This window comes from Castor canadensis, chromosome 9 (assembly GCF_047511655.1).
Source record: "Castor canadensis chromosome 9, mCasCan1.hap1v2, whole genome shotgun sequence".
Lineage (NCBI taxonomy): Eukaryota > Metazoa > Chordata > Mammalia > Rodentia > Castoridae > Castor > Castor canadensis.
The window spans coordinates 80,423,771-80,442,043 of NC_133394.1; the positions used below are offsets into that span (position 1 = coordinate 80,423,771).

General features: G+C 38.6%; 1 protein-coding gene across 2 annotated transcripts in view; it reads right to left on the minus strand.

Moving 5' to 3' along the window:
- Positions 1-240: 240 nt before the first annotated feature.
- Herc6 (HECT and RLD domain containing E3 ubiquitin protein ligase family member 6) overlaps positions 241-18,273 on the minus strand; it is a 55,292-nt gene continuing 37,259 nt past the window's right edge. The window contains exons 15-24 of one of the 2 annotated variants that reach the window (XR_012435738.1): positions 15,451-15,555; positions 13,500-13,640; positions 10,390-10,533; positions 7,709-7,875; positions 6,647-6,710; positions 5,991-6,061; positions 3,464-3,647; positions 3,275-3,377; positions 1,204-1,507; positions 241-460 (exon numbers count right to left, since the gene is read on the minus strand). Coding sequence is in view for 1 of the 2 variants with exons in the window: in XM_020154239.2 (XP_020009828.2) it covers positions 1,284-1,507; positions 3,275-3,377; positions 3,464-3,647; positions 5,991-6,061; positions 6,647-6,710; positions 7,709-7,875; positions 10,390-10,533; positions 13,500-13,640; positions 15,451-15,555 (1,203 nt within the window). In the remaining variant the exon portion in view is untranslated. Of the gene's footprint in view, positions 1,508-3,274; positions 3,378-3,463; positions 3,648-5,990; positions 6,062-6,646; positions 6,711-7,708; positions 7,876-10,389; positions 10,534-13,499; positions 13,641-15,450; positions 15,556-18,273 lie in introns of both variants that reach the window. The other variant, XM_020154239.2, reaches the window with a different exon arrangement.

Here is an 18,273-nt window from a genome sequence, read left to right on the forward strand (position 1 = left end):
ATCATTCTACTGTCGTAAAATTCTGACATCATCCAAGCACAGAGACAGTGAATCTCAGATGATCTTGCTAATTAAAGGGTCTTTATGCTATGAGTGCCTGTTCCTTGTGGCTGTTGTTGGCACTCTTTTGAGTAAATGTTAAGCATATTTACGTTTTGGGTCTATCACTCATCTGGGACTAAATCACTGTAACTATGTCTATCATATATTCCACCCAACTGGGCAAATGAAAGACAGACATTGTGCATGCTACATACAATGTTTAATTTTGCATTTTTAACAACACTCCTCTAATTGTATCTTACATGTGAGAATATGCCAGGTACTTTCTTTTAGAAGATGTTAATTTGAGCCACCATCATTGAGAGAGACTTATTCTCCTTTAACAAGATCTCCTTTTATTCCAAGGATGAGGTTTACCATGTGTTTTTCTGGAGCTCTATTCTCAGGATGTACTTATCTAGGACAAATAATTACCGCAAGATTAAAAGTATGGTTAGACTTCTAGTTATCTACTAGTGTAGTGCTTATTCATAGCTTCTGCTCTTAGGTCACTGTGGATTTTTTTTCCCATGCCCTAGATTTTAACTTGCTTTTCTTCTCATGCCATCCAAACCTATGCTATCCTGCCTCAGAATGTTTCCTAGAACACAGTATTGAGTATAAGTAATTATGGATTATTTAGATTTTTCAAACAAAGTATTCAATAATTTGCCTAAATAAAAATACTGAAGACATTCCTCAATATAAAATATACAACTATATGGCTCAAAAACATGTTGAAGTTAGTTTTTTTTTTTTAGCAGTTGACTTTTCCTTTATTAATTCTGGTTAAAATTTGGGAATTTCCATCAGAAAATTCTTCTACCATGGCCAATTTCCATAGTTTTTTTCTTTATTTTTTAAAACTTGAGTATGTCTTTGAGCCTCACAGTTTACTAGAGGTACAATAATATTTTTAAATATACTTAAATTTTATATTTTTAAAATAGTTTAGAGTATTATATTTTAAAAAGATAATTATTGTGCAAGAAATAATTCACTTAAAGTAAGCATTCTAATAGCAAGGTTATGGATACAGGAAATGTTTTATATAATTTTGTTCCATTAAAATATTATTTATCCTTGATTCATAATCTTATTTATTACTCACAAAATTTTACAACTAATCCTAACTAAAATCCTTCAGTCTCTTGTACTAACATGATGTAAGAAGGCACAGAAGAATCCAAAGGTGAGAGACCCAAGCTGCTGAAGTCCCCTGAAACCCTAGGAGGTGACTGTTACGGTGTGACCCCGGGTGACTTGAAGCCTCTATAGTTGTTGATGATGACTCGAAGCGCTTCCTTCATCCTTTTCATTGTAGAATATTTTGGCAGGTCTAGAATATTATGACATGTCACTGATCTTGGGTGATCTTTTTCACTTAAATCCTCAGGACAGCGAAATACTATTCCTTTGTTGTGTAGGCCTTTTATAGGCAGTCTGTCACATCCTGTAAGAAACACTAGGGAGAAATAAAATTCGGTTAAGATATTTCAGAGAAAAACTCAAAACGAAAAGGAAGAAATTAATGATTGTACTCAATATTTGTTGAGTGCCATTGAGCAGACAGAACTGCACAGAGATGGGTAAAGTCTAGAATACCATGACATTTGTTTTTTGTCCTCCAGGAATTCATGATATGCTTGCAGGGAAATTATATACATGAACAGACAGTAGCAAGATATAAGAAAATTTCATTTACTCAATAAGAAGCTGAGGCAAACCCTACTAGAGGGACTGACTCAGGGCAAGGTCAGAGATGGGGTGGTCAGGAAACCCTCATACAAAGGTCATACTGATTATAGTCTAGGAGAGGAGTCAGGCAAGCTTTCAAGAGTGAAGGAAAACCAAAATAGAGTAGCATTGGTTCTGAGCACTTAAATTGGAGTAGGGAGGCCACTGTTAATCAGATCACACACACATATATCCAGAGCTGAACCTTGAACTGGGCTGCAGACACACCCACCCCTGAAGTTGACCTTTTGAGTTAACCTTTGCTGACCTTCTGTACAATGTACCCCTTCCTCCAAAACTATGCAGAGACTGAGACTGCTTTTTTTTATAAGACTGCTTAACTTTCACCAACACCAATCATAACTCCTGACTAACAAGAGATGTAATTTCCAAACTACCTGCAGCTTAAAGCTAGAAACAGCTACCATTTGGTAAAATCTTGGAGTACACTATTAATATTTCTCAAATCTGCATTTTCCCAGATTGAAATCCTAATTAGCCCTAAGTATATGTAATTTTCTTTGTCTTGACTAGGTTGGTCTTATTCTAGGTTGACAGAAGGCAGGTGGGAAGATGTACGTGCATTCATTGAATGTATAGTGAATCGAAACACTGGGCTGAAACAAAAGATTCCCAATAAGAGAAAATATAAGAAAGGTAGTTTGGGCTTATTGGAGAAATGGGTTGGGTTTATAAAAAAACGTCAGAACTATCCTCCAACATACTCAGTAGCAACAAAAATAGCAAGAAGACCTGAAAAACAGGATGAGAAGGTAAAAGAATTAGTTATTAAATATGTCCCAGAGAAACCGTTGGGTTTTCACTGAGAGATGCCATGAGGCACAGAGTTTAATAGTCAAGAGCTAGGCTTGGACTCAGTCTATTGGTTTCAAATTCTGGTTATCACACTTACCAACTGTCTGAACATGGGCAAGCAACTAAATGCCCCAACTGTCTTTTTATCATAGGTCTGAAATGGGAAAAAATATTATCTACCTCACATGGCTGCTATTAAGATAAAGGGAAGTAATAACATAGAGTGATCAGTAGACTGCCTTAGCACAGGTAAGCAGACAATAAATCCTGCTGCTGCTGTTATAATCACCATTGGCTGCCATTACTAGTATTATTATTCTATCTACAGTATATATTAAAATAAAAGACAGTTTACATAAGTAAATGAAAATAGGAATGTGAGATAAAGGCTTAAGAACCAACTGGAATAAGAAAAGAGGACACAGTCTTAAAAACTGGAGGTGGGACTAGTCAGAGAATAGTAGCAAAACAGCAATATTTCTGATAGGTTTTTTTCAATGGGAAACAGGCTTGTATAAAAGAAAGAATGCTGATCTAGAATGCAGCAAACCTGGTTTCTACTGCTTGCTCTGCTATTAATTCATGTGACCTACCATTAACAATGACTTCATCACAAACAAGATATTTATCTTTTTTAAAGATACATAATTGTAGACCCATCTACTACTGCAATACTTACGGAGGAATTTTTTCTTTTCATCCAAAGTTAACTTGTAGAAAGCCTTCCAGAACATCAGTATAGTAGGATGAGATTTGTGGTATTCTCCACAATACACTGAATTCTTGAGAGAGAAGAAAATGGGTTTTTTAAGAGGAAATATATAGGAGTTGTTTGGAAAAAACTGGGAACATGTTTGGTATCACCTACGTTTTCAAATTGTTTCCAGTCGTAATCGGTATTTCCAATTATTGCTTTCATTAGTTCTTCAGGCTGAAAAAGTCTAATTATATTCCAATTACATACTTTGTAAAATCCTCTATGAAATTCCTCATAAGTTTCCTTTACAGAGACGTTGAAAATGTAATCAACATACTTAGAAATATAGTCTTTCCTAGAGGGAATTTTAAAAAAAAAGTCAATGACATACTTTACCAATGACTAAAATATTCTCTATTTTACTCTTTTTTTATCATTTCTATTGAGAAAGAAAGTAAATTTCATCTGCATTGCACACAAGCCTGTACAACATAGGGACATAAAAACCTGGTCCACAAGAACAGAAGACTTAGAGAATAGAAAAAGAAAGATTAAGTCTTTATTTTATGCTCATTTTCCTCACTGCAGTCAGGAGGATTTTTTTTTAACCATTAATCTGAATAGAGATGCTCCAAGAAATCCATTGTAAATTGAAACTGTTGTTAGTTGAACATGTATTTAATATATCTAACAACATACTGAATACCACAGCTTAGCAACACAGTTCATTGTATGGTATTAGTTATTCTCCCTCTTGATCATGTGCCTGACCAGCCAGCAGCTGCCCAGCAACCAAATACTGCTGTACTCCACTCACCAGGGAAAGATCAAAATCCAAAATTTGAAGTGTGGTTTCTACTAGCTGCATATTGCTTTCATGTGATTGTAAAGTTGAACCATCATAAGTCATTCTCCTGCTTATAACCGTTCAAAGGCTTCACATACACTCTTAGGGCAGATTTCAAACTTCCCTCCCTGAGCTGACCCTTGCCTGACTCAGCAGCGTCTTGGTCCTCCAGGCTCATCTCTCATGTCATGGCCTTACTAGAGGCAGCTCTGCAATACAGCTGTCCTCTCCAGCATGTTTCCTCTTTACCTGGCAACTTTTGTGAGTTATTAGACTCTGCTATCAATGTGGTATTTTCAGGATTGGTTCTCCTATTCCCCTCTTGCTCACCCCTCTCCCCGCACATGGCACTTTGTGGAAATCACTTCTGCGTGAACTGACTTGCACTACAGGATAGAGTTTCCACCATATAATGAAGTTCCTGGTGGCAAGTACTATGGTTTGGATATGGTTTGAGTGTGTTCCCCAAGACCGCATGTGTTGAAATCTATTCCCCACTGTAAGGAATTAAGAGGGTAGGATCACATTAGGTTACTACAGTAGAGTCCCCATGATTGAACATTGGTGGCCTTCTTATAGGGGAGAGAGACCAGAGAGAGACACACATGTGCTCCTTGTCTCTTTTCATGTGATGCCTGTGTCACTTCAGGACACTGTCAGCAAGAAGGCTTCACCAGATGTGGCCCCTTGAACTTCCAGAACTGTGAGCTAAATAAACCTTTTCTTTATAAAGTTACCCAGTGTCAAACATTTCACTATGAAAACAAACTACTGCAGCAGAGCTGCTTCTGGAGACATTTTCACCAAAGGACTGATTGCCCCCCACACACTGCACCCTTTAGGTGAACTAGTCTATCTACATCAACTCGCTACTTCCTGGTAACCAATGGTGCTGACAAATATTTAACAGCCAGTGTTCTGAAAGGAGGGGGAAAGAGAGGGTGGGAGATGGAAGAAGGGAGGGAAGAAGGCAGAGGACAGGGACAGGACATGGATAGAGTGAGGAAGAGAGAGAGGGACAGAGAGAATGAAGGGAGAAAGAGAGAAAAAGGAAGGGGAGGGACAGAAGAGGGAAAGAAAGAAAGAAAGAAAAGAAAGAAAGAAAGAGAGAGAGAGAGAGAAAGAAAGAAAGAGAGAGAAAGAAAGAGAAGGAGCAAGTGAGAGGAAGAAAGAGGAAATGAGGGAGAGAGGAAGAAGGACAGGGACAGAAAAGAGGGAGACTGAGAAGGAGGAAGGAAGAGAGAAAGAGAGAAAAAGAAGAAGAAAGAAGGGAGACAAGAAGGTGGAAGGGAGGAAAGGAGAGTATGTGCAGGTATTTCTGCATTTGTCAGTTTCTGTGGTATAAATATTCCCACCATGACTGACTTCCAGCTACCAATGCTTTAGTAATAAACTGTCAACCATTTGAAACTTCAGCAATCAACTAATCAGCTCTCAAAACTGGTACCAGCTGGCTCCAGCACATCATTATTTTTAGGTTCTTAGTCCCTTAGTTGGTTTTAATTTTCTTCAGACCGCTCATCTTTATCTTACATTATATTACATAATAATTTATTGATGTATAGGCTTTCTGCTCCTCTAGAATTTAAGATTCAGATTTTGTATTTTTCAGTTGTATTCAATTTCTAGAATATGGTCTGGTATAGAATAGGGGCTCAAAGGTATTTGCTAAATGATGGAAATATTTATCCCTGAATCCTTTCTCCCCTTCTCTTACCCTATGGCCTTTTTATCCTTCTAAAAGAAGAGGAGCTAAAATCATGATCTGAGAAGCTAAATGCATTTTTAAGGTATTGTGATACAAACATTTTATACATATTCAAAGCATATGTTCCAGGTCTCGAAACTTACTTGTTGCTTTGGTTCACAGGTTTAGAGATCCCGTCTGGAATTAAATCAACCTCATTTTGATCCCAGTTTATCTATAACCAAAATGTATTCAGATATGAGACATGAAAGTAAGTCTAAAAATCAATGACCAATAACGTGATTATTACCACTACATATTTCCTACAGAATTTAAAATAACTGGGAAAAATTAAGTATTTATGGGTTTAGCCTTTTAAATACATAAAAAATTTAAAACCTACCCTAATATATGTCATACATAGATCTCAAACATACATTGCTCTGTTTAGTTGTTTATGTCATTTACATTAATTGAAAAATTGCTGGCTGGTGGAGTAGCTTAAGTAGCAGAATGCCTACCTAGCAAACATGAGGCCCTACGTTCAAACCCCAGCACTGCCAAAAAGAAAAATTGCTGTATCTTATTTGAGTTAATAAGGGGAAATTTTTGCAGTACAGAAGTAAAATAGCTTTCAAAAATAGGAATATTCCATATTTAAGATTCTATAATAAAAATAAAAAATAAACATATTAGGGTTCGGAGTATAGCTCAGTGATACAGCCCTTGCCTGATATGCACAGGACCCTGAGTTCAATCCCCAGTGCCCCACCCAAACAGATTAAAGTTAAACTCTAACCTATCTTTCATTACTACTCACAGAAAAATATATGGAAAGCTCTTCAATGTCACCATCTTCATAATTTAGAAGTTCTTGCAAATTCCTAGTGAAAAAATTGGTTTAAAAGTTGTGGATCATATAAACTTTCAAAAGTAATAAATGTTCAAAAGAAAAAATTTGACCAATGTAGAAATGTATCAAGTACAATGTACATTTCAACTCTTCCATCTTCACTCCTATTCCTTGAGTAGCTCCTATTTACGGTTTGATTTGGTGAATTACCGCTACTCCATAGACACTGCTGTACATTGTGGCCATTGCACAAAAAGCTCCTCCTGCTAGACCAAGGATGATTGTGCCTCCCAAGGGACATTTCACAAAGTCTGGAGACATCTTTGGTTGTCACAATTAAGGGGTTGATCACTATTAGCATCTAGTCCATGGTTAGCAACCAACAAAGCTTTCTACAATACCCAGAACAGCCTTTAACAACAAAGAATTAAACAGCCAGGGGTTAGGGGTGGCTCAAATAAGTAGCCCAAAATGTCAATGTTACCAAGGTTAAAAAATCCTGCTCTAGTAGAAATCAAGTCAATTTATTCTCCCACTTGACAGTACATGAAAATAGCATCCTTTTCCTCGAATCATTCCCAATGCTCTAAAAAAATCCTTGTTAACGACATTTCATTTTCATTCCCTCAGTTACAAGTGAAGTTGAGCATACTTTCATTTTTTTGATTGCCTCTGTCTTATACATAACTTATATTCCCACATATATTTACAGTGTGTGTGTGATGACCCATGTGTATACCATGTACTGTGCAAAGTAACGGTTTCCACCTTATAAGGCCAAGAGATCAGGCCAGAGCTCAGTTTATTGGACTAGTTAATAATTAGAGGAGCATTTGGCACCTTTTCATAAAAGTTTCATGAAGAAACTTTTTTCCAGGAGGTTTATTCTAAGTCATGCTAAAATTCAAATTCATTTAGGCATACAATACTAAAATTGAAGCCTTTGTCCATGTGTCTTTCAGTATGTAACATTATTTATACCTAAACAACTGAGTTTATAGTCTTAAAAAAGCAAACATATTCACTTACCTCCCCAAAAGAGGACTGAGTTCTTTTAAATCTTCCAAAGAAGGCTTTTGTTCTAGAAGTTTCTTATACAGTACCAGTGGGAAGGAAAGATTGGCAAGATTGAAATTGAATAGGGAAAGTCCACATAGCAGCCCAAAGAGGAAATAACTCTTCTTCTCAAATTTAGGCTGGAATAGAAGGAAAAATCCCTAAGACTATAAATAGAAGGTTGTTTGTACAAATGAATAATTAAACTAGTAAAGAAAACAATACAGTTCCCTTTTCTAAAATCACAAATTGGAAACAAAATAGACTTAAGGAGAATAAATTTTGAGGTTCTTTCACAGATTATAATACAATTTAAATTTTCTCCATAATTTTCAATACAAACTACCAGTATGGTACATTAAATAAATGAATTTACTCTTTGTTACTAATGGCATGTCTGAAATGTAAAAACACATGCTCAGACGGAGTTATAAACTAAGGCTTTCACAATTGAATTTTATAGCTATTGCTTTCTAACCCTTTCCTGTTAGTGTCAGATATGACAAATAAGTGTCCCCATGGATGGTGTGCTTGTGGTAGCACAGTCCATAGCTTGGTGTGCTAATGGGGCCAAGCTTGGGAAAGAGAAGGTCACCAACACTGCAGACCATGAAGAAGGTGGACAAAACGAGCAGAAGGAAAGATTCCTGGTTAAGTTGGTTATATAATTGGATGTGGTTTGAGTATGTTCTCCAAGTGCTCATGTTGGAAGCCTGGTCCTCTGCGTGTGTTATTAACAGAACTAGTAGGGTGTCATAAGGTCACTGGGTCATAGGACCCTAGTCTCTCCGGCTTCCTGTCCCCCATGCAATCTCTTCACCTGCATAAGCTCCTGCCATGATGCCATCGCCCATGAGGTCCTCACCAGAGCTGAGTGCTGAGCTGATGTCAGTCCTATGCCCTAGAACCTCCAGAACTGTGAACGAAATAAGCTTCTTTTCTTTGCACAGTACTCAGCCCAGATGATTGGTTATAGTAACAACAACAACAACAAAAATGAACTAATACAGTTGACTTCACTTCTTTGTACCTTCTAGTCCTGGATGAGAAGAAAAAAACCCTTGTTCCCTCTGTCTAAGTAATAACTGCAGCCCAACGGAGGAGAGATCACTAGCCTGAAAATTCTAAGACTTCAAAATGTGCCAGTGCCAGCCGTGCTGTCGGCAGGTACATGACCTTGGACACTCACCGTATTCAACATCATCAATCTACTTGCCCTCTTTACTTCTCAGCATACATGTGAGGATAAGTGATGAAAATGTATTTTAATTTTGAGAAGTAATTAATAATACAATACAAGCCAACTCAAAAATGTGGCCTCTTCTACCCTAATCAGTTTTCTTTACCATAACTTGTAAAATATACCCTGGTTTGACTTGATTTTATCACTTTTCTACCTATACCCAAATTTTAAAAAATTATTTTGGTCTCTGTTTTCTCTCCATCTAGATGACATAACGCTTGAGATCATGGGGGCTTTTCTGTGTATTGTGGCCCACACCTATCATCCCTACACTTGGGAGCCTGAGGCCGGAGGCTCGAGAGTTCAAGGCCAGCCTGAACCATAAAAAGAAACTGTCTCAAAAATAAATAAATAAATAAATAAATAAATAAATAAATAAGGGCTTTGGGGGACAGCCAGCCCTGAATTCATATTCTGGCTTTGTCACTTGCTGGTTGTATGTCCTTGGGAAATTTACTAAATCTCTGTGTACCTCAGTTTCTTCACCTGTAAGATGAGGATAAACCACCCTCTTCCCAGGTTGGATGCAAAGTATCCGATCCTCACCTGTACTCACATCTTTCTAGCCCATTTGTCCTACCCTTTACCATCAACCCCAGGTCTCAACTTCGCCGTGATATTATCGTCAACTCTTCCATCTTTTCTTGATTTATTTTCTGTTCTAACAAAGAATCCCCTAAATTTGTGTATTTCCTAAAGTTGTCATGTCACTCTCACTTACTTTATTGTGTTTTATCTTTACAATAGTGTTAAAACAAACAAGCAAACAAACCAACAACAAAACCCCCACGAATCTCTGGCCCTCCCCCAGACCTACAGACTTGGAACATGTATCGTATAAGATCCCCAAGTGGAATTATAATATAGTCTTTAGTCTTTTTTCATTCAGCACAATTATTCTGATACTCATCCATGTGTGGCTTGTATCCATAGTTCACTTTTTTATTGCAGTCATATTGCATTGTATGCATTATGTGCAACACATATATGCATTGTTTAAGTAATGTCTGAAGGAGGGATAGTTGGGATGTGTCCTGAGTTTTAGGAAGTTGCAATTTAAAGTATTCCAAGTTTGGAGAGAAATTATTGATAAAATTCTAGTGATGGATGTTTTGAGACAGGGTCTCACTTTGTAGCCCAGGCTAACCTTGAACTCTGAATCATCCTGCCTCAGCCTCCAAAGCATAGAGATTACAGGCCTATACCACCATGCGTGGCTGAGATTCCATCTTTCTAAATGATCCAAGGTGATGTGGTAGCTGCTGCTCTGGGGACCATACCAGTACTACTCAAAATATGAGTCACGAGGTTTTATATGACCCAATTTTACATTATTATCTGTAGCTTTTGTATTACAGTACATGATGAACTTTTTTCTGTTCTAAAAAACAGAAAGAAATGAAAGACTTACATTGGCAGGAAACCACATGTAGGAACCCTCCTCAGGATACATGAACATTCCATACTCGGGGTTGGTCAGCTTTTCAAACATACAGTGGAAGAACTCTGAAGTGACTCCTCCACTCTCAGGACGAATTTCTTTAATAAATTCAACCTAAGGAAAAAGAACATATTCCCATGCTCTGATTTCAAGTATAGTGCTTTAAACTGGGCATAATGACACACTCCTGTAATCCCAGCACTCAGAACGCTGAGGCAGAAGGTCAAGTCTGGCCTGAGCTACAAGACAATCTCAAAAAAATCAAAACAGTGGACTGGAAATATGGCTCAAGCATAGAACACCTGCTTTGCAAGCACAAAGCCCTGATTTCAAACCCCAGGCCCACCAAAATAAATAAGTTAATTAATTAAAATAAAATGCAGTGCTTTGATCCTTATGGAAAAGTGCTAATCTACTAATGATCATTCCTATGGCCCCTAGAATTAGCAGAACCACACACCCCTTACCTCCTCACAGTCTGTTCTCCTACAATTTGTGCTGAGAAGTGAAGGCTATGAGCCTGTTTGTTCTCAGGTTGTTACATAGAACATGCATGAATCCTGTAGACTGCCACATGTTCCAAGGAAAAAAGAGTCTTGCAAGCCTGCATCCACCCATTATGTTGACCAGTAGTTTTTTATTTTATTTTCTTATTTTGGTACTGGGGGTTTAATTTAGAGCCTTGCCTGCTAGGCCAGTCCTCTAAACTCAAAAACCTCCTGCCTTGGCTTCCTAAGTAGCTGGGATTACAGGCATATCCCACTGTGCCCAGCTGTTGTCCAGTCTCTTGAAACAAATTCTGAAGTTCTTCAAACCTTTGGGCCACTAACTTCCACAATGATTCTATTTTGTTATCTGTCTTCATCGTATCATTCACACTGCATAACCTGGACTCCAAACAGCTACTTGGTTTCTCCTGTCTATCCTCATTAGGTGGTCCACTAGACCACCCTCCTAGTCAGCCTGGCAGGAGACCTTGCAGGAATGAGAAGACCTGATTGCCCACAACTGCCTGTGAGAAATACATATTAAGCAGCCCCTCTTTTTGAAAGCTCTCTCTGCCTTTGGACTTTGTGAATGAGTAGTAATAACTTAGTTTCCCCCCTACCTCTCTAACTACTCCTTTTCTACTTCCTTTTCTGGCTAATATCCTTTTATATGTTTCCCCCACAGTGCTTGAGATCAAACCCAGGAACTCATGCTAGGTAAGCACTTTGCCACTGAGCTGCACTCCCAGCCCATATCTGTTTTTTAGCCTATATTAGTGTGCAAAAGAGTTTCACTGTGATATTTCCATACATGTATATATTGTACTCTGACCATATTCACCTCTCTTACCCGCCTTTTTAAACTGTAATGTTTCATTATGCTAGTTTCATACATTATATATGTATAATTGATATCTAATTAATTTTATATAATTGATATACATTATACATGTATAATCAATATATGTATAGGTATATAGATAAACTTTGATCATATTCACCCCTCTATCCTCTCTCTTACTTGGTCCCCCTCCCCTGGACAGTTTGCCTTTACATTCATGCATATATTTTTTAGGTGTAATTCCTCCATATGAAAGAAAACATGATATTTGTCTTTGTGAGTCTGGCATATCTTTTTAATGTAAGCATCCCTAAGCTTTGTTTCTTGGATATTTGTTCTTTCTCTACTCTCTTTGCTTGGGACATCTTATCTACTGATCTTTGACCAAACTCCTTAGTCACAGACATCATTTTCAAGGGCTTTCTCACTTTTCCATCTGGATAACCCAATAACAAATTCAAATTACTTCTGATTTTCTTATATCTGCTCATTCACTAGTAAGTTTGCCTATCCCACAGTCAGGAATTTCAAAATGGACCCTATAAACCTTGCTAGACTCTGAGTCTGTATTTTGAATGCATCTGTCTGGAAATTTACTTTCTTACATTTTTTTGTCATCTCCTGTATGAGAAATAATTTTCTACTGATTTCCTCACAGTCAAGATATAAATAAAAACAGTACAAAGGGAGTCATACAACTAGAAAGTCTGGTTTATAAAAATAGCATTGGCTTCCCATGCTAGGACACATGCCTCCCCTATCTGAGTCCCACCCTCCAGTTTCTGGATTCTTCTGTGAAGCCTAATTCTTTTCCTCTTAGCTGATATCAGGACAAGCCACTCCTTTCTAGATAAGACTCCAGCTCTTACCCATACAGTTAGTCACTATTCTATTCTATATTTAAAAGGCCAAATGATCTGATGTACCACACAGTAAACACCCTATGGGTACCCACAAAGGATTAAATGAAGGGCAGTTCAAAAAGTCGAAGGTCTTGACCTAAAACTAGAGCCAAAATATAGGGCAAGCGTCTGTCCCACTTGCTGCTCATTGATGGTAGTCCTAATTCTTCACCCCTCCTTGATCAAAGTCTCCTGCATGTGATTTTGTAGTTCTTCCCATTGAAGAAGCTGAGTATATTTTCCCAGCCCTTGACTTAGGCTCATCTATGAGACTTCTTTCACTCAAAAGCAATATTTTGGAATGACAGCTATCTTATACCTTCAGCACTCTTGTGAGAAGAACATGTTGCTGGTCCCAGGAGGAGGACAAAGGACATACAAAGTAAAGCCAAACTGCACCAGCCAGGTTTAACACAGATCAGCCAATCCCTATCCTACTCCCAAAAATGTAAACAAACTCAGAAAAAATCTGTGAGGCTGAGGGTGTAGGTTAGCAGTAGAGCACTTGCCTAGCATGCACAGGCCCTGGGTTCTGTCCCCAGCACTGCAACAACAACTAAAAAAAAAAAAAAATCTTCCCCACCTCCCAGATGAATTGAACCTAAATCAGGTGATCTATAAACTAAGTTATTATTTTAAGCCTTTAAACACTGGGATGGCTTATTGTAAGCATTTTTATAGCCATCGATAACTCAGTTAGCTCACAACTTAATGTGTAAGTCAACATCCATTGACATACTCTGAAGGGGAAAGCTGTAAATGGAGGATTTTTAAAGACAGACTTCATAACATTATAAAACTATTCCCTCCCAGAACAGTAAAGATATTCAATGAGACTTTTTACTGTACCACTAATACTTTCGAAAGGTCAATGTCTTCAACTTGGCTTAACTGTCTCAGGGCATCTGCAACCAGGGATCCTCGTCCAACTCTCAGTGTAAGCGTGTTTGATTGATTATCTCCTGGCAGAATTGTTTGGTCTTTTGAATACTGCAAAAAGAAAAATTTTAGTTGGTTTCTTCTTTTGACCTCTAGGAATCCCAGGGATTGTTTAATACTTCTAGTAAAACATTTTGTGCAGCATACACTAAATCCTGCTTCCACTGCTATGGATACTCTCATTGTAATTACTTAAGAAAAGGACATCAAACTTCACTATGGAAGTTAAAGCACTATGTTCCATAGTATGGATCAGAAAATTTATGGTACCTAGAAATTGTATGCAAAAAAATAGTAATCAAAGATGAACAGCTATGCAATTCAAGCATCTCAAATCACTTATTATAGTAAACATGATCGTTAAAGGCAATACTGACATCAAACATACTAAGACAACCATCAGTCTTAAGAAGTGCTGTGTTGGCCAGACTTGGTGATGCATTACTAAAAAATCTCAACTTCTTGGAGGTCAAAGCAGCAGGACTGTGGTGAGAACAGCCTGCACAAAGTTAGTATAAGACCCTACCTGAAAAATAAACAAAAGCAAAAAGGGCATGGGACATGACTAAAGTGGTACAATGCCTGCCTCGCAAGCACTGAGACCCTGAGTTCAAATCCCAGTACCACCAAGAAGAAAATAAACAAGTGCTGTGTTAGCACAATGAAGCTCAGAAACATAGGAGTGATTTCATTAGGAGCTTGGGGATTAGCTATACGAAGTTAGCTACAGGAAGAAGATGAGAAGGAAGTTAGCTCAGAGAAGTCTACTATCCTCTTTCAAATAGTTATGATCCATCCACACACTCTGCAATGTGCCTTAGATCACTCTGGAAGCATGCTGCAGGCAGCCTGACTTTGTATCTAGCCTAGCTCCCAGTTCTTTAAACAGAACTCTCTCTAGGTTTCCCTCACCACTTTAGTCTCTGATCTTATTTCAGCTAAACTCCTCTGGATTAGAAATTTAATTATGGACTTATTATCCTTGCTTTGACCTTCAACATTTCTCTTAAGGCTTCTGGTATATCACAAGGACAATAAAGGAATATTTAGCTTTCTTGGGGCCTGTCCTACAATAGTGACAGCAAGGCCCATGGATAACAGTGATACTCTTCCAGGATTCTAGACTGGAAGACCTTGAGCACATTGGCTTTCTACAGACACCTTGAAAAAGTGTACACGTGGTTCTGGGCTTTGGAAACCCCTGCTCCAGATCTCTGCCACCTCTATATACTGAAAAATGTACATGGGATTTCCTCTACTTTCACCTAAAGTACAGAAAGGTGAAAAGAAATGGTGCCTGGGATTTACCTTAAAGCAGTTCAGAAAAAAAAAAACACAAACAGTATAGCAAAATGTTAGTAGCTGCCAAATCTTGGTAATGGGATTCACTATAGCATCATTTCCATTTTATGCATCTTTGAGTTTTTACATAACAAAAAATTAGGCCATGTGCTGTGGCTTGTATATGATTTCAGTGTATCCCCCAAAGGCTCTTGTGAGGCTTGGTCCCAGTGTGGTGATATTAAGAGGTGGTAAAACATTTAATATGATGGGCCTAGTGCAAGTTACGTAGTGATCCCTCAGGAAGGATTCATGCCAGTTTCAGAGAGTAAATGAGTCCTGTAAAAGCAGGTTGTTTGAAAGCTATGTCACCCAACATAACTGGCCCCTTCAGCACATAGCCTTGCTGATTCTCTGTCATATTGTAATACATCAGGAAAATGGGGGGGTTAGCCACCAAGACACCCACATCATGCTGTTCAACCTCCAGAACTATGAGTTAAATAAACTTCTTTTATTAAGTAACCAGCCTCAGGTGTTTTTCATAGTAACAAAAAAAGATGAAATACAGCATACGTACCCACATTTTCGCACGTGAATATGCTTGCAATAATTTAATTTTGGATAGCAAATTAAAGATAAACGGAAAATCACTGAAAATAACACTGGCAGTTTCTTCAGGTACCTAAAAAATAAACATACCACAATGGTTTTGATAATTAAAAGAAAACAAATTCATTTAGTTTATCACCTTAAATTCACTGATATGCTTTTTGAAATATGTTTTTAAGAATACCAATTAATCACCTAGAAACAAATTTCTAAGAAAATGCATGTGAGTGAAAGTTGTTTAAGTTTTCAATGATCAACTTAGAGAACATTAAGGAGATGACAGCAAGATGCTGGAGGACTTGATGCTTCCTGCATCATCACGTGTGAACAAATGGTTGAATAACAAAGAAGAGACTACATGCAGAAGAGCCAAAGTGAGAAAAGCATGGGAGAAATGTAAAAGAGTAAATGGGTTATCTTACAAATAACCCACACCAAAAAGCAACACAAATGTTTTGCAGTACCTGCCCATCCCTGCTCCCCCGTGGGGAGGGGAAGACTACTGGAGGTGAGGGATAGATAGTGGAAAATACAGGCAGATAGGAAAAGATGGCGGACTCCACGTGACTAGGCCAGGGCTTTGTCTTCCCAACGTGCCCTGGAACATGGAGGACCCCTGCAGTCCCTGCAGGTGAGAGAGCCACTCAGGGACAGGGAAAAGACTGTGTGGACAGAGGGTGATGAAAGCCTGGGCAAACTGAAGTGGAAGGCATATCCCACCCCCACTGTGGGAGGGGAGAGAAAGGATCTTAAAAGTAAAATCCCGAAGGATGTCAACAGCTACTGAGTTCCGGGTCACCTCCTCTTTGAAGGAGTTCCCATTTTTACTTTCAGAAACTTTTCTGTTTCTCCAATAAAAATCCTTTCACTTTCTCTTCCTCAGTAAACTTTGCTAAACTCTCACTTTTCCTGGCTCATAGTTCTTTATCCAGTGGAGAAAAAGAACCTGTACCCCTAGACAGTAAGGGAAGTCAAGCAATGGCCCTGGCAGAACAGGAAAACTAGTTCTGGAACAATAGTTACTCCAACCACAAATTCTAGCCCCAGAGCAGGAATATCACGAGACAGGAATTTCTCCCTGCACTTGCCTGCTGTACAAAACAGGACAGCTCTGCATTTCTCAGACCTCTGAGAGCTGTGCAAAGGCACCATCTTTAGAGTGCCAAAGGACCCCACATTTGACTTGAACTTGCAATGAGCTGAGAATTTAAAAGGTACTGGGATAGGAAATTGGGGACTCCACCTAACTGACTGAGGGAAAACAGACAAAGCAAAACAGCTAGCCTTCTCTGGCACAGAGCACAGAAATCTGAAGCTCTATGCAGACAGGCCAGTTTGGTGACTGAAGACTGGAGTGATATAGAAAATCACAGACTGTAGGTTTCTGGAGATCACAGCTACATTGTCTGGGTGGAAACCTTCCACCCAGAGCACCCCAGCAGAAAACATGTAGAGGTTTGCCACCCCACCCAAACTTGCCACAAAAGCCACGTTGACCAAGGTCAATTTAAAAAACAAAGCACCCAGCCCCCACTGACTGAGAGGGCCAGTTAGTGCAGCTGTAAACTGTAAACTGTAAACAACAACAGGCAATAAGGAGCTAACTGAGCAAGGCTGGGATTTAAACCTCTCCCCAGGGAGATTCCACATCCCCAAACCATCAGAGGCAGACTTGACAGGGCAAGATTTGGAGTGGGTCCAAGTGGGAGGCAGCATGTAGACCTGCCCTTTCAAGCCACCAGCCCCCACCTCATAGGAGTGCCCCCTCCCAGCTCCAAGTTCTCCACATTTCAACATGAAGTCTCAACCCCCCACCCCCAATCTAGGAGGCCACACCAACCCAAAACAACCCAGGGCAAAGCTCTTAGAACAAATTGACTGCCTCAGCAGCCCCTCCCTGAGGCTCCAGCTACAACTCAATTCCTCCCTCTCATACTACTGCCCTACACCTCTCTCCTTCCCGTCATCGCCCTACCCTTCCCACTCCCAACCCTAACAGTACTCAATTTCCAATTCTTACCAACCAGTATTAAGCTCCCAGATCATCCTCTTACAAATAAGAATTATGCTCCCATACAACCTTACTGGACAGATTCAGGCATCAATTGTTTCTTACTCACTCAAATACTTGATTTATTGCTCAACTGTTTACCCCAATTCTGCCTTAGGTTCTCCATGCACCCAAGGAACTAAAAGGAATATAGACCAACAGATGCACAAAACTCAGTGTAGAAATTTAAACATGAAAAACTAAGGCAATGTCTCACCTCCAAACTCCCACCACCACAACTCAACATCTAAATCCAAAAATAAGGAATTGGCTGAAATGTTGGAGAGAAAATTCAGAAGCCTACTATTAAAAATGATTGGAGACTTTGAAGAGGACTCAAATAAATGGATAAATGAAGTTAGGAAATCAATCTAGAATCTATATAAGAAAGCACTACAGAAGAGGAATTCGGCAAGGAAATGGAAATTATGGGAAAAAAAATCAAGTTAATATGTTAGAAATGAAAACTTCTATAAATCAAATACAAACCACAATGGGTAGTATTATCAGCAGACAAGATCAAACAGAAGAAAGAATATCAGAGATGGAGGACAAGATTGGGGAGCTATTGCATGCAAGCAATCATAAAGAAAAAAAATTAATATACAAAAACTCTGGGATATGATCAAAAGACCAAAGCTAAGAATTCATGGGGTAGAAGAAGGAGCTGAAATACAAACCAAAAGCAAGGAAAATCTATTAAATGAAATCATAGCAGAAATTTTTCCAAATTTATGTAAC